The sequence below is a fragment of the Hemibagrus wyckioides genome, linkage group LG24, assembly GCF_019097595.1.
Source record: "Hemibagrus wyckioides isolate EC202008001 linkage group LG24, SWU_Hwy_1.0, whole genome shotgun sequence".
NCBI classification, from domain to species: Eukaryota; Metazoa; Chordata; class Actinopteri; order Siluriformes; family Bagridae; genus Hemibagrus; species Hemibagrus wyckioides.
Genome location: NC_080733.1, coordinates 11,668,373 through 11,693,545, shown reverse-complemented (window position 1 = coordinate 11,693,545; position 25,173 = coordinate 11,668,373). Strand labels below are relative to the sequence as shown.

At 38.6% G+C, this 25,173-nt stretch overlaps 1 protein-coding gene across 4 annotated transcripts; it reads right to left on the bottom strand.

Moving 5' to 3' along the window:
- Positions 1 to 434: 434 nt before the first annotated feature.
- On the bottom strand, positions 435 to 24,222 carry tpd52 (tumor protein D52). 4 transcript variants are annotated; one of them, XM_058377712.1, is made up of 8 exons: positions 24,076 to 24,222; positions 7,543 to 7,664; positions 6,390 to 6,538; positions 6,004 to 6,105; positions 5,374 to 5,400; positions 3,649 to 3,690; positions 3,384 to 3,432; positions 435 to 3,310 (listed from the first exon to the last, which is right to left on the bottom strand). In XM_058377712.1, the coding sequence occupies exons 1-8, from the start codon at positions 24,092 to 24,094 to the stop codon at positions 3,188 to 3,190; spliced, it is 633 nt and encodes a 210-aa protein (XP_058233695.1). In that variant the 5' UTR covers positions 24,095 to 24,222; the 3' UTR covers positions 435 to 3,187. The 4 variants fall into 4 exon arrangements, with proteins under 4 accessions (XP_058233695.1, XP_058233698.1, XP_058233697.1 ...); XM_058377715.1 differs by lacking the exon at positions 3,649 to 3,690; XM_058377714.1 differs by lacking the exon at positions 5,374 to 5,400.
- Positions 24,223 to 25,173: the final 951 nt, after the last annotated feature.

The following is a 25,173-nucleotide window of genomic DNA, read 5'->3' as shown; positions in this document are numbered from 1 at the left end:
AAAATGTTTAAAAATAAAAAACCTATAGGCTAAAAGTTAAAGCGATAAAGAAATCTTAAAGGAAAAGGCCATCCTAAATGACTGCAGATTAATATTTCTAAATTCTTAGTGCCATCAGTTATCAAAAAAAAGAAAAGAAAAGAAAAGAAAAGGTCTATTCTTACATAGTTTACCAGTTTCCCAAGTTACCCACAACACCATTCAACTAGAGACCAATGCAGACTTTGGTCATTTATCTGTCCAGCTCTCTCCTCCTCATCTGTATCTGCTCAGTCGCTACATATCAGTAACAAATGAATAGTATTGTACATTTCAGAAAGGTTTAATCTAGGACACTGTTTAATACTTTACCATTTTCACAGATTCCAATTCCTTTTAATGCAACAAGATTTTAGGAGAATCCCAGTCATGTGACTCTGATCATTTAAAAGCACTGAGATTATAATTGTACTTTATTTAGGAGCAAACATACAAAGAAAAAAATCGAGCATTTTCCATCTTGTATCAACTACACTCTGTGATTTAGCTTGCAAATAATGAAAACATTTCTCAAGAGATGTACACACACAAAAAATCAGTAGAAACAGAGACCAACACATGTGGACAGGACTTGTTCTGGTTGTGTAACTTCCCCTAAAAGGTAATCTGTTAAACAATGTAACATTAACACCTAATATCCAGGGTCAAATTATATCCTAATAACAACAATTTTCTAAGACAAACTGAAAAATATTCATATCCATGCAGACAAAGAAACTTTTACACTGTTTACTTATACATTTCGTGTAAACACCACATTGCAATGCAGTGGCTTCTGAGCAAGAGCGGCTAGTGTTAAAGGAAAAAATGCCCAAGCCTTAAACAATTACATTAGTATTATTATTGTATATATTTTATTATACACATATGCATATGGGAATTTCTACCTTATAACCCAAAATATTACATAATACTCTTTTTACTGTTAATAAAAATAGCCTAATAATGTTAGGAATGTCCAACAGCCAAAGAAGCCATGGACAATCACTCCAGCATGTCCATGTGGCCTTTACTTTGATATTAGTCTTTAATGATTTTATTTCTAGTCTTTGCACTGATTTTGAGAGACTAGAATTTGGTACAAAATGAGTTATGACTACATTCGTTCTATTTCAAAACCCGTCTTTGCCATGTGATCAGTATCAACTCCTGTTTACATGCAAGTGGATTAAGGACATGGACAAAAAACATGAATTCAGAAGTAAATGCAGCCTTGTTTTTAGATTAGAAACTGAATGGAAATTTTCTCTCATTTTAAAGAAAAGCCAAAACCTTAGAAATAATTGTGCTTATAAGATAAGTGAACATGCTACACTCAAAGACCTCAGTAATGAAATATCACAAACTGCTAATGTATGACCGTGAAATAAATTCTGACTCTGGATAGAAAGTGCTGATTAAAGATGTTTCAGTAGCTCTGACAAGACAAATCGCACATTAATATGAGTGCAATCTTTCAATATGTTATCATTCCCATAGTAACAAGTTAGACAATGAATTGTATAAGAGATGCGCCACATTAACGGACTAAAATGTGCGGAGCTGTTAGTATAGTTAAGTTTTCTGGGTGGAAACATCTTTTTAGCATTTCTAGTGTCGGCGCTCTCCATCAGTCACAGTAAATCTGCAAGTAAGTTATCCGATACAGGAAATTCCTCAGGACGAAATGCTTCTCGGGACAAGCTGCATATTTTGTCTTATTGGATTCACGAGAGTATGATGAGGAAAGGTGAGTGAAAACACGAACTAAATATTTCAGACACTGAAATGCAGTGGAAATATAAATGGATAACTTGCTGTAGTAGATGAAGAATAAAAACTTGAAGGTATGATATTATAGGAAAATTAATTCATTTACAAAGTCAACCTTGTGGAGTCACAGCGTCCCGGGTTTATCGTCCTGTAACGGCATGCTCTGTCATTATACTCTTTAAACCTCGCACCATGTGCTCACCCCAAACAGATCTGGAGCTACATTAAGGAATACAAAATCAATACTTTTGTTGTGTTCAGATCTGTTTCATTTTCTGTAACTATTGTAGTTTTTATAACAATGTTCCTTCATAGATTTGGAAGACTACAATTTAACATTGGCAAATACTTTCTTTTTATCTCTCTGTTAAATGTGAACATAAACAATTCGACACTAAACACTTAATTGTTTTCAATATTTTAGCTTTTGTTAATATATAAACCTGCTTTTTTAATATATAAATCATATAGCGTTTTTGACAATCTTTATCCAGCATTATTCATCTAAATAACATAAGTGTCAGACAAGGCTTCTCTTCCCAATATTTTTGGCATTTGTATTATTAAAGTCCACAAGGCAAAACGTACTTGTGGAGGCGAAGCCACAAAAAAAAAAAAAAAAGGAAAATATATTGTCTTTTCCAGAGAGGTTGTCATTTGCTATGAGGTACTCAACAGTATACCATTTAGAGTAGCCTCTAAGTGCTATTTTATGGCAGTGTTTTATTTAGAGAGGAAATGTGATGAATACAAAAACATTATCTCTATAAAAGGTCATAGCAGAGCTTCTAATGGCAGCTTCACTGTTTGTCCTTTACGGCAAAACTGCATATAAAGGTCATCTGTGGGCTGTGTTGCAGTGCAGACCTTATCCCCTGTCACTGGACCCATGAAGGGCACACTGGCCTTTTTTTTGTATGCATTCATGTTAGGGTTTGGAGGAAGAAAACCAAGCAGATAACAGACAAAGGTCAGAAGCTATATACAAACATGTGTGAAGCCCTAAGTGTTCATTCATCTCCATCTGATCCAAGATCAGCGCCAGTGTCTGCCTACCTACCACACGCTCTGGATACCAGACTCGTGAACATTCAGAGGATGAAATGATTGTGGTTAACGGAACTCGGAGGAAAATGAACCCGTGTAGTGCGAAAACTTAGACAGTGATTTTTTTTTTTTTTTTAGAAAACTGTGGACTCTTAAAAGCTCATCTATCTGCTCTCCTTGTGTCCATGTGATATATATTTCCTATGAACACATTCTTTCCTAACTAGTTTGAGGGAAAGAAAGTGAGCATCAGTTTTGTTTTTCAGCTATGTATGATGTTAGGATGGAAAAGCAGAGGGGAGGAGGGGTGGAAGAAGCAAAGAGTCAAGAGAGGTGAAGAGGCTGTTCCTCAGTGTGACTCCGGAGCCAGATCAGCCGTCCCATCTGGCTGCTTGACCACCGGCTCTGCACTCGGCGTCGATTCTGACTCAATCTCCAGCTCGGTGGATGATGCAGTGGGGCTCACCTTGGTCTGCGGTAACATCTGCCATTAATATATGATTACTGCTGGTAGCTTAAATGAAATGCCATGCAAGCCAGCTTACCCTTAAACTCTCCACTTTGTCCTCAAATGACTTGAAGGTGGGAGTGTTCCTGCAAGGAATCAGGTATAGCTGGTGTTAAATACAGTAAGAAAATAGCTTTTAGACACACATCAAAATATGTGGCACATGGTTTGTGAATTTGCCATCGAATAACTCAGTTTTAGCTAGAGAGAGAGAGAGAGAGAGACTATTCTAACCAACCACCATCTTTTGTAATAAAATCACTCCTTACACACAGGCCTGCGAGCGACAGCGAGAGCCTTACCTCATCACAGGCATGCTAGTGGAGTGTTGTATGGAGCGTATACTATCAGTCAGCAATGAGGAAGAGGAAAGAGAGAGCGGTTAGACACGTCACAAAGCAGTGATGATGTGAGAGAGAAATAAAGCTACACAGTACATGCACATGCACTCCTTCAGATTCAGAAGAAATCTTAGAGTGGACAATGAGGTTTAACGCTTGCAAGTGTTTTTCTTCTCCCAACAATCAGAGAACAGTATAAATGCTATTAATATGCATCAATTTATCTGTATGTATATTTACACAAAATTTACTTCACACCTCGCTGGATACTAGTTAAATTAATTATATTGTGTTGCAAACCTTCAACATACGCAACAAACTGTGATGCACTGTGTATTCTGACACCTTTCTATCAGAACCAGCATTAACTTCTTCAGCAGTTTGAGCAACAGTAGCTCGTCTGTTGGATCGGATCACACGGGCCAGCCTTTGCTCCCCACATCATCAATGAGTCTTGGTCGCCCATGACCCTGTCGCTGACCACTGTTCCTTCCTTGAACCACTTTTGATAGATACTGACCACTGCAGACTGGGAACACCCCACAAGAGCTGCAGTTTTGGAGATGCTCTGATCCAGTCATCTAGCCATCAAAATTTGGCCCTTCATCAAACTCGCTCAAATCCTTACGCTTGCCCATTTTTCCTGTTTCTAACACATCAACTTATGGCTGATCGATGTATTACCTTTTTAGAAACCAGATCATGTAGGGTATATGAAAACTATCAGAACTCTCCTCCTTAATGCACACACTAATCTTATGGGTAAACATTTTCAGAACAAAATTAATGTGCTATTAAATATCTTTAATGTGATATGGGATGCAAAGGAAAAACAGCTCAAAGAAATGCTTCCTAATGTTATACTGACCGAGGGTCAGTGGAAGCTGCATATTGATCTGTATTAATGCACCAAATTGACACTTCATACAACATTATACTATTTTAGCTAGCAGCTTTTAGTCTGTTGAATTAGGTTTCCATGGGATTGGGCAAGCACTTTCGATCTTTCATTTACTTATTACTTACAATTTCACTTTAGACATTTGTCCACCCTTGAAGATGCTGTTTAAGCTTTACAATGTTTGGAGATATATTCTCTACATTTCTAAAATGGATTCCAGCATTACTGGAAATATTTACTCATTCTGGAGAGAATACATAGGCAGGTGAAAGTAAACTGGGAGTATTCAGAAGGACTTGTTCATCTTGAGGACCGTGGATCAGCAACATGGCCAGCTGGAGCTCTAAGATATGAAGATCATACACGAATCACAGGGCTTTACACCAGACTCAGGAAGTTTATACCGAGCTTATATGTACTCAGACACACACAGTGTGGAGTGACAGATTCAGACAAGTGGGTTGTGTTTGGGAAAGTTACTGAAATCATAAAGAGAGAGAATATGAAGTAGAAGTGGAAATGTCCAAGATCGTCACCTCAAACAGCTACAAATATCAACAGTTAGAGAATACTGGTAACACACACAAACTTAAACCATCGATGACTAAATTTTAACTTAGAAATCATGCACACAACAGAGAATGCACATGCATTAACGTCAACATGCTACCATAAGAGTACAAGCAGTAAATTAGATTCCTAAAATAAACCGCATGCGCAAACTATATCTATTATAAATATAAATGCGCCATCCAAAACACCTCGCACAGACACGATTATCTTACCTAAAGGAATTGGATAATGACTGTAATCTGTAAATGTCAGACTGCATTAGCAAAATAAATATAAATGAAACTAACAGCAAAGTTTGTGTTGTGGATTGTGATTCAGTAATTTGTCATTTGGTGTAATATGAACCGGTGCTCACACTAGCAAGCCAAGCAATATTTTTCTGTTTCAGAGTGCGTCACAGATCAGTGAACAACAGTAAAGTGATAAAACCTAATTACAAATTTTCCAATTTGTCAGATTAACATGGATTGTGTTGTCCTCCAAAAACTCTACTCTCATGACTTTAGCTTAGAATCCAACCAATCGCACATTCACTTTCTTTTTCCTGAGATTTAACTTAATACAAAATTTATTTTTTTTAAAAAACAGCTAACCCTATTTATGTAACTATGTATATGTTTTGACCGATCCCATTTCATATGGAACTTTAATAAACTAGACACAAGCGACAGTAGTAGTAGTTGTTACTAATGACAGCATTAATGCTTAATGTTATTGTTGTGAAACACAGTAGTGAACTTGGTGAGTTAGTGAGCTGATTAGTAACTGTTAGTAACCAAGTTTTACTTATTTATTCCTAGAAAGAGACCAGACTATTCTAAAGGTGTCTGTTTATTCTTTACCTGACATCCTCTAGCTTTTTGGTGATGGCTGAACCCACACTGGAGAACGCTGCTGTAGCTTTCTGGCCAGCTTGGCTCAGCGTTTCTGACGTCCTCTTATACCTAAGTGTACAAGGCAAAAGAACACCAGGAGATTCAGGACCACTCCCAAGGGGACACATGGAAATATTTTCCTACTATCTAGAACTGAAATTAGTTGCATTCCCACAAAGCAAACTAATTAAAGAAGCATTAAGATATAATGGCCTCTGTTCTGTTCAGACTGGAGGCAGTAGGATAATGATGGTGCAGGATGCGAGGTGTATGATGCAGTGACAGATGGAGCTGTTCCTCTGAAGCAGCAGGAAGAGAAGCCCACAGGGTTCAGGTGGCTATGGGGCACGTACGCTGTGGATGTAGTGACTTCCTGCCAGCTCTTGCTCAGGTTCTGCTTAAGCTCGTTGAATGGAGTGATTCCCAGCTTCCGCTTGATCTCTGCCAAGTGCCTCTCCTTAGAAGCCAGCACTTGAGTAAGTGTCTGGATTTCCTCCTCCACCTGCAGAGTACAACAATCGAGATCTTACCTACAGATTAGGTGTTATGGGGTGCGGGATTATAGCTGCAAACATGTCAAATTTAATAAATATTAAAGCCTGCCGACACAGATTTAATGTCCTTACCCATTTTTTCCCCATACAAACATTTAGCAATTAATGGAGTGCAAAATAACAATAGTTTTGCCTCAGTCCCTTAGGTGCTGTCACCTTCTTAATCAGCGATAATCAGTCTGTTTCTCATAAATTAGAAGCTAGTTTGAACATGACTGTCCTTGCAGGAAAGTAAAAGAAGTGTGATGGATGGTGTGTAAGTAGCTAGTTAGCTGACTTGGTTAGAAACTGAATCAGAAAATGAACATTTCTATTTTAGTGCTAAAAGAAACATTGCATTTGTTTATCTGATAAAAAGACATCCTAGTTAGCTAAGAAATAAGTAGTGGGATTGAAACGATGCCACAGCAATGTCCCCAAGTTGAGAAAGTATTTATAATGCACTGTTTTTTGCTTAGTTTTATTCATACAGTCTTCACTCTGGAAGACAACTTTTCATCAGACTTCTTAGACCTCTCTTTAAACATACAAACAAAGAGTGGATTAACTGTTCAGTAAACTCATTTCTGCAGACCTCTGCTGTTTTTTTTTTTTTTTTGGCTCACTTACTTTACTGTTACTCTGTTTGTTTATTTCAGTCACAAATTCTTCTCCTCATAATAGTAATTCAGTATAGTAAACAGTGGCTCGGACACCGTTTCTAACAGTGTGCGTCTAAAATTGAACTTGAATACAGCCCCCAGGCTTTAAAATTAAAAATGTACACTCTCAATTACTTACAACTAGGTCAATAAGAAAGACTGAGATTGAGCGAGGCTATTAGTGTGACCTTGAAAAGCAGGCATATTGCATCCACTAATGGCAATCGGCACTCGGTCCATCCGTCCATCCAAACTGCACAAAACACCATTAATAATAGGTAGCATAGACAAGCATATTAAAGAGTGCTGACCTTCACCAGTTCACTGCGTAGCTCCTCTTGTTCCTCCTCAGTAAGGGCTGTGCTAGAGGCGGGCTGCACGCTGCTCGCTGCATCTTCCCCCACTTCTGGGATGGAGTCTGGTCTCTGAGAACCTGCACACATACATATATTACATTATATGTTGGAAAAATGATAGACAACTTTGCACTACTTTGTGTTGCATAAAGGCTTTGTTTGCTGTGGAGTTCAACTGAAATGACTCATGATGGGCAAACAAACAACACAATCAGCCAAACACAATCAGCCAAAGAAGCCCTGGAGCTTCCAGTTTTCTTTTCTGAGTAAACATGGACATGTAATGGTAAACAATTTAGATGGATTTGTGTAAAATAAAAAATGTTTCCTAAGAAAATAACAATAATGGCCTAGAAGAAGCATCTCTACAGCCATGTCTATTTGCTATCCAAGCCTGCTACCTACTAATAAATTAGCTCTCATTTCTCAGAGTGGGCTTTCAGTATGGAAGTCAGCACTAGATAAACAGATCTCAAAGACAAATGGAAATTTAAAACTTGTGGAATTACATGACCTATAATATTAGGTGGATATTTATTAGGTGGATCAGACCTATAATATTAGGTGGATCAGACCTATAATATTAGGTGGATATTTATTAGGTGGATCAGACCTATAATATTAGGTGGATATTTATTAGGTGGATCAGACCTATAATATTAGGTGGATCAGACCTATAATATTAGGTGGATCAGACCTATAATATTAGGTGGATATTTATTAGGTGGATCAGACCTATAATATTAGGTGGATATTTATTAGGTGGATCAGACCTATAATATTAGGTGGATATTTATTAGGTGGATCAGACCTATAATATTAGGTGGATATTTATTAGGTGGATCAGACCTATAATATTAGGTGGATATTTATTAGGTGGATCAGACCTATAATATTAGGTGGATATTTATTAGGTGGATCAGACCTCCTATATGATCAAAATATTTGGCCACCCAGGAATGTGCATTTATTGCAAATGCAGGAATATCAAAAACAGAAAAAACTGGCAGTCCTCCAGTTCAAATAGCAACCTTCATTATACAGCATCACACACACACACTGGTCACGTGCAGGCACAAGATTAAAAAGTTGGCCTTCAATTGATTGACAGTTACTCAGGTACAGACAGGCAAATACACACACACAGACAGACATAAGGCATGTTTCCCACACACGATTTCACTTGGACATGAGGCATGCGACTGCTGCAGGGGTGAATATTTTCAGCAGCTGGGGTAAAGCCTGCCTTAATGAACCTTTACCATCTTACTTGGATTTAAAAAATGTATTTAGCTAAAAAGGGACTCATAAAACTGTTTTCTATTTCTATAGTTTTAACATAAGCCTTATTCTAAAGTACAGTCATGAAAAGAATTTTCTTCAAAAGATCACTTAAAAATAAAATGCATAAAACTGATATACTTAAGTGGCTTTGGCTTAGAAATACAACACTAAAGCGCATTTTTAAATGGCTGTCACTTTTGACCCCTGTAGAGGAGGATCCATGGTCGAGACCTCCTGAATGTAGCGCAGCCTACGTCTCGGCCACCTACACGTAGTTTCATCAGTGGAAAAGTGCTCCTGGTTGAAAATGTGCTTGGATGTTAGTGTTGTAAGCTGATTACAGAAAGAAACAAACAGACAATCCAAGGTTCCCACCTTAACCTCCCACCACATTCCACCAATCCTGCTTCGTAAGCAAACTCTACCTCCCACTCCTACAGCGTGAGAAAAGCAGGGAGGGGAAGCACAAAGTATAAAGAGTTATCACTGACACTGCATGCAGAGAATAAATCTAAAACATCATAGGAAAACTGAGACAAACTGGGGCTTTTACTTTGCAGCCCATCTTACTCAAACTGTAACAATCACACTCATGCCAAATACAATAAGCCCATATTCTGTCTAAGCAACCAAACCATTTTTAAACAGGCTTTAAACCGTCATCAAAGTATGCTATTAAACACAACAGGTTTTTAAAGAGGTGATAAACCTTGTTTTCTGACTCGATATTTTGTAAAGTTTGTCATACTGTACTGTGAGACACACCTTCTTCAGTACAATGACCTACTTTTTGATCTCCACCCTTTGTGTTGCTCAACACAATACTGCTTTTACTTTCTGCCTCCAGCTTTAGCTTCTCGTACCAGTGTATTAGACATATGACAGGAGTCGTTGTTTTTTAATACAACTGTAAGAATGCAGTTGCTTGTAAGCGAGTTTAGAACCACTATTTTCCATATCACACGACTGAAAGATTAATATTTAGCTTAAATTAACCTGGAAATGCGTGGTGATTTTTTTAATTGAACATTTTGATCAATACTGGAACCACAATTACTCCGTCAAATCTCCACTCACTGACCAACCGATTATGAAAAGCTCATTCATGCGATTATCCTTATATTTAAAACAGGTTACCATGTGCACAGTGTTACATATCTGAGTCTGTGCTCACTGTAGCCTCAAATTCCTCTTGTTGGCTAACAGGACTGGAACCTCATATGGTCTTCTGGTCTTGTAGCTCATCAGTTCATGCTTTTCTGCTGGTTGTAAAGAGGTATATGAGTTACTGTAGCCTCTCGGTCGGCTTGAACAAGTCTGAACATTCTTCTCTGACCTCATCCAGCGAAAAAAGGCATTTCCATTTCACAGGGAGTTTTCTGCACCGTACTGTATAAACTCTAGAGACTGTTGAGTGTGAAAATCCGGAGTTCAGCAGTTTCGTAAATACTCCCCATCTGCCCCATCTGGCACCAACCGTGCCCAAGATCACATTTTTCGAAACGATAACTGCACGAATGAGAAATATTTAACACTACACACACTGTACATTATAAGTCTGTATTACTATTAAGTAACGAAGTGACTGGTAATATTAATATTTAACACTACACACACACACTGCATTTTAAGCCTTTACTACTATTACTTTTCTACTTGGAGAAAAATATATTGGAATGGTTGTGGTGCGACAACATTTTTCACCACGCAGATTAATCCGATGCAAGGAAGTGGCCAGTAATAACCAATCACTGAGAATACACAGCTTCTTTCTGTCCCCAGGCACTTAGGCCATGATGATGTTTGATGTATCTGAGCTTGCATACGACTCGTGTACAAATTTCCTGCCAATTCCAACTTGACAACCTTTACATAGTGTGAACTGGGTATTAAATATTACTGTCACTGTACCACATGTAAAGAACTTAACTACTGCAACCAATTAAAACGTTTCAAATCATGAACTTGCCTCCCTGTTTGATTGGTTGGACCTGGTGCTTTAGATGTTGCTCATTTCATGACCGTTATTTGCTGAAGGTCTGATAGCAAGATGAACAATGTTGCATGAATCAAAGTGAAGACATTTTAACCAATTTAATGCACCACATGCAATGACCTCCTACCGTATAATCATGCAAATCCTGCTAACAGAATTACACTTGATATCACTGATGAGCATTTAAATTAAATTCTATTCACCAGACTGTGCATGGTGACAAACACACTCTCTTTATAATCTATAATAGGCATGTACAATAAAAACAGAAAGTGATGGCAGTTCAGTTCAAGAAGGATTTAGAAATGGCTCTGAAATGGCAGTTTAAGAGTCTTGCTGAATGTTTAGCAGCACAGTGAAGTCACCAGCTGGTCGTCATGTGGGTCTGACAGGAACTGCCAACACCAGACAGGAACTGTGGCAACCTGCAACACGATTATTTCGCAGGAGTCACGCTTATTTTCTTTTACATTTTTGATGTACACCAGACCATACATAACCTTTCCAAAATTTGAAAACTTTCACTGAACTATGCTTTTATAGTTTTCCTAATTTTGTATTTCAACAATGCAATATAGAATAAACACTCTTCAGTGATCTGATCACAAGTGAAGAAACGCAGTCATCAACACCTGGCCTTTTGCAAATGCGTCACCTGTGAAAACTCGTGTTCAGATTTCACATATCGTTTACGCTGTAGGAACACTGCCAGGCACCTTTATCACGACAGACTGCATTCTGCATTCATTTTCAGGCAGAAGTGACCACTGAATCCTATTTTATGTACATGTTTAAAACTCCATGCTTGCGCCGTCTGCTAACAAAACTTAGAAATGAACAGCAGATGAGATGACAAAAGAAGCCACAAAAAGCAGCTGGTTTCAATTCTACTGTTTTAGCCACACCAACCTCCAGAATGCTGTGTGTACATGCACCTGAGGAGCAGTGGAGCCCAGTTTCCAGCCTCACACATTTTTTGGCTCGGTCAGTTAGTTGGTCTTTCATTGTTGTTCACATTGAGATGTTTCACATTCACACTGTGCAGTGGCCATATACATCCCAGACCACTTCCAAAATGGTTTGAGCAAGAATATTTGATCCCATTCACACCTACACTTAGCACTGTCCGCTTGTGATTCAATCACCCGCAATACTCATTAACACCAGGTGTGAACAGGACCTAAGGGACAAAACAGACCTTGCTTTCTAGCTGGGAGTGACGGCATACTCTTTCTAATATCAGTTACACTCCAAGAAATCTCATGCATGCAGTAGAGGGTGGGCGTAATTTGTTTAAACAAACAAATAAATAAACAGTAGTTGCTTTCGGACTATGAATGTGTTGGTGTCTTTCAGAGAGACATATTTCAGTTCAGCAAAGCCTGCCATTTCTAAAGCGATACAACAATTATATATAACACTATTTCACAATGTGTGTGCTTTTCTCAGGTCATCTCAGTGCCCACTGAAGTGTGAAGAACATTGGTAACCCTTTTTTCCACTGAGAAGGTGTCAGCGCTGGTTATTGTGTACTGTAACAACTGTTCTGCACTTTTTACTTGCCAGGAAAAATCTGTCTGGTCTGGAAGAAAGGAGCAGTAATTTCATTTGTAAGAACTGGTCTTGCAAAGCCTTTCTTCTAGTATTCACTAGAGTCTGATGCATTGCTAATTACATTCTGTGCCCAAGATCCAAATTTCATAGAAGAGTCAATTTGACTGACACGGCAGATGACCAATCACAGACCTTTGCCTTTAGCTTGTTTGCAAACACAGTAAATTATTTTGAGGATAAAAGAAGTTAGGACTCACTAGAAATTCCTCAAGAAAAACTTAAAAAACAATTAAGTATGCATTTTTTAATGCTAACATGCCAACCACTTTTTAATAAAGTGCAACTCGAAAACACAAGTGTATTTTCCAGTGCCCTCCAATAAAAACATCAGGATCACACAGTCAGTGAGCCGCACATGCGTAACTGCACACAGGTTACCTCTGCATGGCAGTGCCGGTGAGCTGAGCGGACTGAAGCTCTCTTTAGGGGACAAGTAAAGGTAGTTGGTATTAAGCCCTTCCTCAAAACTGAAAGGAGACTTGTAATCCTCTATAGGATCCATCCAGGAAATCTCTGAACGATGACTGCTCATCACTTTGCGACTGGATCACGTGCTTCCAGGCTGCTCCGGCCTCATATGATGAACGGGCCAAGACAGAGGTAATGTGGTGCTAATTAGTCAGCCTTCCGCTGCACATCATTCGAGACAGCTAGCACAATTGTAAAACGAAGGTCTCGTAAACGGCTGAACAAGCATTGTTATCTTCTACAGGACTCTGCTTCATGCCCTTCCCCCTCTGCTTCTTGGCTTCTAAGATAAATGAGGATCCACTTGTCTGTTGGTCATGTGACACTGTGGGGATGTAATCTGCAGTGGCCCAGATTACAGCCCTAATCCATCTCCAACTGCCTCTGCACAACACAGAGCCGTGTGCTGCCATCTGCATGCACAACTAAACACCAAAGATGGGAAAAGCTCAATGATATTTCAAAATACGTTTAAAAACAATGTACACTTAAGTGAATAAAACAGTCCCATGTATTGGCTGCAAAGAAACATAAGCGACTAGGCTAAAAGTAGCTTATACAATTTAATAAACACTGTTGAGAGAGGGAGCTGATAGGTGACAACTGAAAAGGATATCACAAGGTAAACAAAGCCATCTGTATCCAGGGGGTCTTAGAGAGCAAAACTGGCTGAGCTTTCTAGGTGAGAGGGAAAATATACTCTCCTGTCACAGAGACACTAGCCAGTTGCAGGCATCTGAATGCATGTATGTGGAAGAGGGCAGATACACTATATTGCCAAAAGTTCTGGGACACCCCTTCAAATCAATGAATTCAGTTTTTGTTTTGGGTTTTTTTTTCAGGGGTTGGGCTTGGCCCCTTAGTTCCAGTGAAAGGAACTCTTACTGCTTCAGCATACCAAGACATTTTGAACAATCACATGCTCCAAACTGTGTGTGAACAGTTTGGGGATGACCCCTTCCTGTTCCAACATGACTGCACACCAGAGCACAAAGCAAGGTCCATAAAGACATGGATAAGCGAGTTAGGTGTGGAGGAACTTGAGTGTCCTGTACAGAGTCCTGACCTCAACCGGATAAAACACCTTTGGGATGAATTAGAGCCAGGCCTTCTCGTCCAACATCAGTGCCTGACCTCACAAACGTGCTTCTAGTGGAATGGTAAAAAATTCCATTAACACACTCCTAAACCTTATGGAAAGTCTTCCCAGAAGATTATAACTGCAAGTTATAGCTGCAAAAGGCGGGCCAACTCCATATTACATTCATGTGCATGTAAAGGCAGATGTCCCAAAACATTTGGCAATATCGTGTAGCTCGTGCTGCTGAGAGTGCAGCATGAGCAGCAGTTGACAAAAGACATGATAGCTAGTGTCATATAATTACCCTCATGTCTTTTGCTGATGCCATTATTGTTCATGCTACACACTGCACTTTGACACATAAATTACTAACTAATTCTTGCCAAATAATTTTTATTAGCTGTGTGAAAAAGTGTGAAAACCTTAACTCAAAAAACAAGCCTAAAAGGTATGGGAAATGAAAAACAAGCTATATCAAGCTCAACCACATCTCCTTTACCTTCTATTAATAATGTCACCAACTTTGGCTTTGATGCAGACTTGCCTACTATGCAGCAGTATTGCTAGTACTGCAATTTCCTAAAACATTACAACATTTTGGCTCATCCCAAACACACCCAGACACTGATGGCAGTAATAAGCTGGTGCTTTAGCAGAGTGTGGGTTGTTATACACCCGGATATTTGCCTTTCAGCCAGGTCCTTGTTGGCTTGCTTCCAGATCACGCATCGCTCAGCTTTCAGATTGCATAACAAAAGATATGTACACATACACACATGTGGAAAGAGAGACTGGGACACACCCAGAGTTTTATCCAGCACCAAAGAACCCTAATCAAATCTGACTGCAGAAATCCTTTCCTAGGTCTGAAACTGAACTGCAGGTCCACCATTTCACAACAAGCCCAGACACGTGGCTTCTGATTACAGGAGAGGCGAGGTGGAAAAAAGGATAGGAATAAGCTTAACTTCTTCATTGAGGGTTAGTTCTGCTCTAAAGAAGAAGTGAACGTCGCATGAGGAAGTCAAGTACAATCATTATCGTTATTGTTCCAGTTTAGGCTTTAACAGCACAAGTAGCCAGTATAATACAATATACTATAAAGCAATATATAATATATGCCAAGCACGATATCTGTTCCCTTTCATGACTTTTTCAATTGTATACTTATTTACACTCGTATACAGTATCCACACGTATATAGATATTTTTATAAAGCTTAGTTCCTTTCATGCAATCAGAGTAAAATATCTCTGTCCACATAAAAAGCACATGAGCACACCAGGCCAGTGACAGTATGTCGAAAGGGGTTTCATCGCATGACTCAAGAATAACGCTACAACCTGGAGTAGTGCACACAAGATATGATGAAATGCAGAAAAACACCAACATTGCCAAGAACAGAAATTGATTCATATGTGAGGTCTGACAATGCTTAAAAGAATACAAAGTGTTCATCTGGGTCTTTTAAGCTGGGTTTTTAAGCTGATTTGCAGAGACATTTGCAGTCATTTGCCTGTAACTCTGACCCTTAAAATAGTCCACTTCTACGTCATCATTTGCAAATAAACAGTAGGCCTTCCTCAGGACAGAGCTGGTCACATATCAATCAGAGGCTACACAGTCCCATTTCATCAGAGCCCTAACTTATCGAAGCACATTCTGTGGTGTCGTATAATTTGAGGGTGTAATAATAAAACAAAGTGAAATGCTTCAAGCATGCCATATAATAAAAATTACACACCAAAAGAGGATAGCCTGGGATAAGCCATGATAACCAGAGCCAGAGTAGAATCATAACACATAAAGAAAAACAGCAGTGAGCATGGGTAGAATCACACATGATCAAAACTAAATTTTTTACATTTTCTCCACCTTGGAATGCATTTTTGATGAGCTTTATTTTCAGCGACCACTGTTTTCATGTGGACGGGAGGTCAAAATGCAGAGAAAATTATCTGTATAAAGATCGCTGTCTGAAGAAAAGTACAGATGTCTGTGGATGACCGTCTCTTCTGAGATTCGTATGACTTCCATTTAGATCCACTCAGGAACAAAGATGTCCCACAAAAGTCTTAATAAAGCACAGTATCTAATCAATTAGCACATTAGTCCCAACACACCCCATGGCACATGATCTCCCCAAAATGAGAATCATGGGATATTGCTGCTTTCGACATCTGAGGTTCACAGCCGGAGACTTGGAGGTCATTGTGCAGTCTTCACAAGGAAGCTGAAAGGAGAGCACAGCAAACAGACCTCAATGGATTCATGTCTATTACTGGCTGAAAAAACTAAAATGAGGTGCAGAATATGATTCTTCCTTTAGTGAAGCTAAAACTACTGGCCGATCTTAGAATAAATGACCCACTGGAACCATAAAAAACTGAAGGCTTTTAATATGTTGTCACTGTGCATGGTGTTCAGACGTCGGACAAAACATGATGTAGCAATATAAAAGCTACCTAGCCTACGTAATACCAACTATGACTCTGTCCATATGTTAATTTGGGCTGTGTTTAATTTTAGAAAATCTCCAAAGAGTCCCAAAATGGCGAGTATAAATCAAGCTCAAATCTGAGCAGAGGTCAAAACAAACATGGAAACATGGCAGGCACTTCTGGTATCTATTCAGTTTACATATTACTTTTAGAAAATGCTAATTTTGTAGCATAAAGGATTACCGTGTGTGAAAACCTTGGAAAACCAATAATGTGGTCAGATTTTGACCGTTCTACTAATACAGTTGTGAAAACTGAAATGATAAATTCTTTAAAGCTAAATTCTCTTCAGCTTTGCAAACCTGAAGTAAAGCAGAAATGTGATAACTGCGAAGATTTCATTCCAATTCCACTTAAAAGGCGAGGTGCCTATCTCTAACATTTACAACCTAATTTACTTACCAAAAACAAATTATAAAGAATTACACAATTGCGATAGTGTGACTGATTGAAGAGCTTGTACAAACGTCCACCAGCTTATTTCCCAACCATGTAATTAGCCACTAAATTCCATTTCAAAGTAATTCGGAGTATGATACTGAGGTTATACACTCACAAAAACACACACACACACACACACCTTAAAAGCTTAAAAATACAAGAAGCAACTACGCATTAAGTATTATAAGCAAGTCAAACATTCTCAAAATAATTTACACCTATCTAATGTTAGAATATTAGATAAAGGTATTTATCTAATATTCCTGATTAGATTAAAACAAATGGCATTATTAAACCTATTTCTAATTTAGAGATTCCTATAGAATTAGTCCACATACATAGGTATAATAACCTCCTGTTTATTTCAGCATTATATCTCACAATAAAAAAATATTGGATAGGATTGTCTCTCTATTCAGAAATGCAAGATATTTTTTACTAGCCAAAGGGTGTGTTTTATTGTAGTGCCATCTATCTTTGACAAAATGGCCTTGAATACTTAAATGAAATTGCAAAATCAACATGCAAATCCATCTGATTTACTCATTTGACTGGACAAACGTAATTGCATTCAATCAAATGTTGGCCGCTCGAGCACAGAAGAAGAAACCGGAGAGTGGAATTTTCCACCTGCAGCAGTTCAAATGGACTTGCTGGTAACTAAGGGCAACTACGATAAGAAGCCATGGGGTTGGTTCTCATCACAGCAGCACACAGTAACACACCACTAAGCAGTGCTGATAAAACACAATGGCTGTGTTTACATTTCTGCTCATGTTACAGTGAGGCGTTGAGTCAGTTCTGGTGTTTCGGTAGGAACTGTGCCTAGAACTGAAGTCTGGTGGCTTTAAGGTGCCTGGATTACACAGAAAGCCATGATTGCTACAACTTTAGAAATAATGGATTATGTAAATACCTGAAGCACACGGCTGTTTGCGTCAAGCTGAAACATGTAGACGCATACCAGGCTCATAAGATACAAGAGTGCACGGTGAGCTGGAGAGGAAGCCTGTGTAAAAGACACAGAAGTTGACTCAATCACGTTACTGTGTGAGACACAGAGCATGGATAGCTTCCACATCTGATGCACACTGTTCAGTTGAAGCAAACCTCAGACCACAGTTTAAGAGGACCAAAAAAAAAAATCAGCTCTCTGGTGCGAAAACAGATTTTAGACTTCCTTAATCATTATGAGCTCGAGGCTTAAACAGCCTAAAGTGCAAAAAATAAAGAGTGTTTACATGAATTCATCCCTTTGCGTGTTTGAATCGAACCTTGGTGCGTGTTCTAGTTTGGTGAGAACACAGCACTCACACTCGGGTGTAACCCAAACAACCAGGAAGTGAAGGGAACATGTCGTGTGTATTGGACAGCAGGCAACATTTTTGTGAGCTGCTAAATGAACCAGGGACAAAACTGCGACTGAACATATTTGAACCATCAAACAGAAAGATAAACAATTAACAAAAATAAAATTATTTTGATACACAAATAAGTTTAATATATCTATCAATTGATTGCTATTTATTTCACACCAGATCCATGTTCCCTTTGCTCAGGGGAAAGTTTGTGATTTCTACAAACACTAGGTAAAGATCTGTACACCCTTTCCTTCATATATCTGACCCATGAAATTAGCTCTTCTGAGTACATTTTCAGCACTACTATTCACAGTTTGTTTTAGGTCATATAATTATGTCCATTGTGAAACCAAACCAAGTAGCAAACAAATAAAAAAAGTTTTGGATGACTGATTTGGAGGAATAAATGAAAAACTGGATCTTTTCTGTTTGGTTTACATTTTGATGAAAATATAATTATATGACATACACCTACCAGCTATAACATTATATATATAGCCGCCTGCCTAATATTGTGTTGGCCCCCCTTTTGCCGCCAAAATAGCCCTGACTTATCATGCACTGTGAATTCTGAGACTTTTCTATCAGAACCAGCATTAACTTCTTCAGCAATTTGAGCAACAGTAACTCGGCCATGTGGTCAGATCCAACAGACCAGCCTTTGCCCCCCACTTGCATCAATGAGCCTTGCCCGCCCATGACCATGTCACCAGTTCACCTGTTCCTTCCTTGGACCACTTTTGATAAATTTGGAGATGCTCTGATCCAGTTGTCTAGCCCTCAAATCCTTACGCTTGTCCATTTTTCCTGCTTCTAACACATCAACTTTGAGGACAAAATGTTCACTTGCTGCCTAATATATCCCACCCACTAACAGGTGCCATGATGAGGAGATAATCAGTGTTCTTTACGTCACCCGTCACCGTTCATAATGTTATGCCTGATCGGTGAATAAGCCACTGATGTTCTTTGGTGTTGATACAATTGGGTGTAAGAAAATAAGAAATATAAATATGCTTCATACTTTTGTCTCAAGCAATATTGTTTTAACGAACAAAACACTGCAATAAGAGTAGCATTCATGTTTATGTTCATTTCTTATAGAGAATCTGATATTTTACTACATAAACCATATTTGTTTATGTTTTTATCTGTTATCCTGTCAATGCTGAAAAGGGTTACAGGAGAGCTTGGGTTAGAAATAAATGTACCGGTGGTTTATCCCGTTGCAGTTAGTCATTAAGGATTACGTTATTCGCTTTGTGGAAGTCGCTTCATTTTTAGCTTTTTTCCTGTTATATATGGAAATGTGCCATTATAGGAAAATAAATCAACTTCTTGTGGTAACAGAAACTGTGATGCTGTGCTACATCACACCACTTTGTTGTTGATTATTGTTTATAACCGCATGTCATGTTTTTTCCCTTACATATATAAGCCTTATATATAATTAGGATAAGCAAAATAATAAAAGTGTATGTATCCGACTCCAGTCCAAAATGTTTAGAGCACTGCACTAATTCAATGCCGCTAATTCAGATCTAATTCTAAAAGACCTGAATGCAGTGTTAGAAAGGAGAAATATAGACAAAAGTCCATGTTACCAGTTCTATAAGGCAGTATATGGTATTTCTGGCACATGGTTTATGTGACACCTTGATAATGAGGTGTGATGCTGCTGATAGAAAGCACACATTCGGAACAGTATACAAATAAAAGTCTCCACCTTGATCCTCCAACCTGCTGTTTAAATAAGACGAAGCTCACAGTGCAGCAGCTGCGGTGACACAACTCACGAGTACACTACCATGAGGAACGGACAGATGGCTTCACAGCAGGACAGATGAGGGCAGGAGGCAGAGAATCAAGCTAGAAAGGCTCATCAAACCCACATCAGTGACAAGAAAGACTTATTTTAGTTTATCGTTGAGTTGTACTGTGTGGCATAAAGGAAAAGTTGAAGAATTTATAAACAAGCTGACTTACGCCGATCAGGCATAACATAATGAGCACTGCCAGGTGAAGTGAATAACGCTGATTATTGTTATTAACAGATGAGCTACTGTTGCTCAAATTGCAGAAGTTAATGCTGGTAGAAAGGTGTCAGAATACAGAGTGCATGCTGGGTCAGGGCTGTTTTGGCAGCAAAAGGGGGACAATATTAGGCAGGTGGTCATAATGTTATGCCTGGTCGATGTATTCAGTAGTACTCATTGCCTACTGACTGAAAAAAATATATATTTTGCTGTTTTTGTGATCTCTGTTGCAGTAGCCTTCTTAAACATCTGGAAGTGCTGGTGAGAAGCTTTGTTTTCATGGAGTAGGGATGGGTTAAGGAAGTTATAAAAAATCATTCAAACCTTTTCCTTTTTTTTTTTTAACTACACCTACATAATTTACACATTTTGCTGCACTTACTTAATGCACCTTCAAATCTAACACACTACTGCATAACAATCTATATAGCAAAGTAAACTGGTAGTAAAATGGTTACATTTGTACTAGATTTGAAAATAATGAGACCTGTCATAATGTGCCTGAAAAAGAAAATCACATCAATCAGCACGAACAAATAGAAATAAACATTTTACTGAAAGCTTCACATACATGATTACAAATCCCTGTGAATGAGCTGATACAGAAACGAGAACATCTTAGAAGGACTGGCTGCTTTTATACTAAATTAATCACCAATTTTTGACCAATCAGAGATAAGAATTTAGATTAAGATGGTTTGGACATGCTGCCAGATTAAGATGGTTTGGACATGTTCAGAGGAGGGAGAGTGAGTATATCGGTAGGAGAATGTTGGACATGGAGCTGCCAGGCAGGAGGCAAAGAGGAAGAGGAGGTATATGGATGTAATAAATGAGGATATGAAGCTAGTGGGTGCAAGTGTTGAGGATGCAGAACATAGGGATAGGTGGAGAGAGATGATTCGCTGTGGAGACCCCTGAAGGGAAAAGCCGAATTAATTTTGCTTCATTGTTTTGCACTAGAACTACAAAGTTTTGGGACACCCCTCCAAATAACTGAATACAAGTGTTATTTTCAGGGGTTGTGCTTGGCAAGGTCCATAAAGAAATGGATGAGCAAATCTGGTCTGGAGAAACTGCACAGAGTCCTGACCTCAACCTGACAGAACACTGTGACTGCGAGCCAGACCTTCTCCTCCAAAATCAGTGCCTGACCTCAAAAATGCGCTTCTAGAGGAATGGTCAAAAATTCCCATAAACACACTCCTAAACCTTCTGGAAATTCAAGCTGTTATAGCTGCAAAGGGCGTTTACATTCATGTAAAGGCAGACGTCCCAGTTTTGGCATGACTCACAGTCTCTGCTATCAGGTTGAGGTCAGGACTCTATGAATTTCCTCTGCACCTAACTCACTCATCCATGTCTTTATGGACCTTGCTTTGTGCACTGGTGTGCAGTCATGTTGGAACAGGAAGGGGTCATCCCCAAACTGTTCCCACAAAGCTGGGAGCATGAAATTATCCAAAATGTCTTGGTATGCTGAAGCATTAAGAGTTCCTTTCACTGGAACTAAGGGATCAAGCCCAACCTCTGAATTCAATGATTTGGAAGGGTGTCCCAAAACCTTTGGCAATATATTGCATATAGAATATTATACATATTAATATATATATATGATATAGATATAGATATATATAATACATATTGTTTTCCTCTCAGCTATTATATATTTTATCCGGTATACCATTTATTTAATGCTTTGTAATTATTATTATTATTATTTACACAATGGCTAATCAATTACCTTTGATGTCAAAAGCATCAACTTATTTTTAAACATTACTTTGTTTTAAGTGATTCAGTGTTGAACAGTTTCACTCAACCAATTTAACATGGAAAGTGGTATGCAAAATCACTGTGTAAAAACAAAATGCTGAAGTAAACAGGCTCTAAACTGATATGGCTCTGATCGGATCAAATATTTCATATCAGATGATTTTTAAAGAATACGAACGCACGGATGGTCAGAGACAACTAAACACTCGGCAGCCATCTTGGTTACTACTAAGTCTCCTATCTACTCGAATAAAAGATACTGATACACCAGAAGCACAGAACATATTGTCTTTTAAAATTAGATGAAAACTTTACAAATAATGTTTACGCATCAAAGAATATGAAGCTACTGCGAATACACATTTCTCCATAACTAACAGTGCAAAGCGCCCTACATCTGCACACGTGTGCCAGAGTGATAATCATCAACTGACTAGCGTTTTCTCCCAACAGCTTTATCAACATGCAGCCACAGTTCATATTTTAGGTGTCTCTACTGCTTCTGACAAAACAAAGTTTACAGACTTGAGGTTAGTAAGCTCAAATCCTGTCTCATGTTCAATAACCAGAATACGGTTAAACATGTGCACAATACAGCAATCTTACACTGTGTAATAATGTGATTTCAGTATGAACAGGATTCAGAAAAATCGGCCTACAATCGCGAGGGGTCCAAATATTACAGCAACTCCTCTTTCCTAAAAACAGCTGGATTGTAGCTGATGGTAAGCGTTGAATGAAATTAAAGCGGGGAAGAGAACAAAAAGGACACCTTGCTGAGTTTTTCCACGTTTCACAGACTAGCCACAATACACAGAAATATAAAGATCATCATATCAGCCCCAGATGTAATGTGACCACGCACTGGATGCAGATAACACAAACCCAAAGTCACAAGATCGAAAACTTGGCATGAGCACATGTAATACATGGTACACACTTTTCACAGCAAGCTGTGTGCACTCTCAGATCTTTCCTGGATCTGTAGTGTACTGCATCAGCTATATATGTTTGTAATGACAATAAAAGCCTGTTGACTTGACGTGACGATCAGTGTAAATCTTTCTGTACACAACAGTATTGTGTTGTTGGGAAATGGACTGCAAACCTCAATGTTATGATAGGTTATTATCCTTCATCATAGAAACGCCTTCGAAAATCATGAGACGTCTGTCACATCGAACACCTTGCCATCTTGTTGCTTATCGTTGGGATGAGATGAGATGAGACGATTAAGATGCAGACTTTTACTTAGATCAATGTGCATGAGTACTGCAATATGTGCATGTGTACTGTGACTCAATCCACAGTTTAGGCCTGACCCAAATGACTAAGCATTTCTGAACAAAATGTATGTTCGGCATGCAAAAACTAACCAAAACTTTCAGTGTGTTGTTTGTTGTGATTGACAGCAAAAAGATGTTTTAATTCTCATGATAATATACTGACTGACACTGGATTAATTTACAGATAAAGCAAGTCAGGCAAAGTAAAAACATATGGCTAATCATATAAGCAACCAGTGCTGATATAGTTATAAAAATGTCAGATGAATGCAGTGTGAATTTCAAGCTTTTAATTCTTACTCTGTGTCTGAAACAGATCAGTGAGCAGAAGTTGTCTGAATTAAACTTCCTGGTGAAAAAGTTTTGAAACTTCCTTCCTTGGTGCATTCAGTTAAAAGCTGCAGTTCCTCCTGCCAACGAAAACACTGCAAAAACACACTGATAATCTTTAGAAATCTTCACTTGGACATCTTTATCTGGAAAAAATGGAGCTGTTTTATTCAAGCTAGCTGTGTCTGACACCGTGCTAGCTGAACGCAGCTAACTTCTGACACAAAACAAACAAGCAACAAACAGCTTTATTCCATTTTCCCACGCAGTTTTGCACACAAATCATTTCACAAACTCACACTTTTATCACTCACCTTCTTCGTATTCCTCCATGCTTGTGTGAACTCCCCGGTATGGCACTAATATATATATTTTCACCCCTCGTTCAGAGTGATTTTCCCTCTCAGCAGCACTTTGGAGCAGTTTGGAGCTGTGACACGCTACAGCTGAAGCGCGCGAGAGAGGTGGGGTCGTGTGTGACGTCATCACGCACGGCACACACGCGCACAACAAATTGTTATTATTGCCACTAAAGGCTATAACAATAATAATAATAATAATAATAATAATAATAATAATAATAATAATAATAATCACATGTATACGCTAATATAATTTAACAAATATTTTATTAGTACAGTTACAGATTTACACACACAAATACAAAATCTAAACGGAATGTACACCAATTAGGCATAACATTATGACCACCCGCCTAATATTGTATTGTGTTCCTGCCAAAACACAACAAACTGCAATACTCGCACTAGTTGTATTCTGACACCTTTTTTTTTTATCAGAACCAGCATTAATGTCTTCAGCAATTTGATCAACAGTAGCTCGTCTGTTGGATTGGACCACACGGGCCAGCCTTCACTCCCCTATGAGTGCATCAATGAGCCTTGGCCGTCCAATGACCCTGTCGCCGGTTCACCAGTGTTCCTTCCTTGGACCACTTTTGATAGATACTGACCACTGCAGACCAGGAACACGCCACAAGAGCTGCAGTTTTGGACATGCTCTGATCCAGTCGTCTAGCCATCACAATCTGACCCTTGTCAAACTCGCTCAAATCCTTACATTTTTCCTGTTACTAACACATCAACTTTGAGGATAAAATGTTCACTTGCTGGCTAATATATCCCACCCACTAACAGGTGCCATGATGAGGAGATAATCAGTGTTATTCACCTCACCTTTCAGTGCTCATAATGTTATGCCTGATCAGTGTATATAATAAGTTAATGCTATGTATAATAGAAAAGGAAAATTATTATAATAGAATAGCTTGCTGCCTATGGGGCTGTATAGTCAGAGTGCCTAATTTTTTATATTTATTTCCCACCACTTTAAAGATGCCATTGTAACAAAGATAAAATTGTTTCAACCATCATTGCTTTTTTATAATGTTC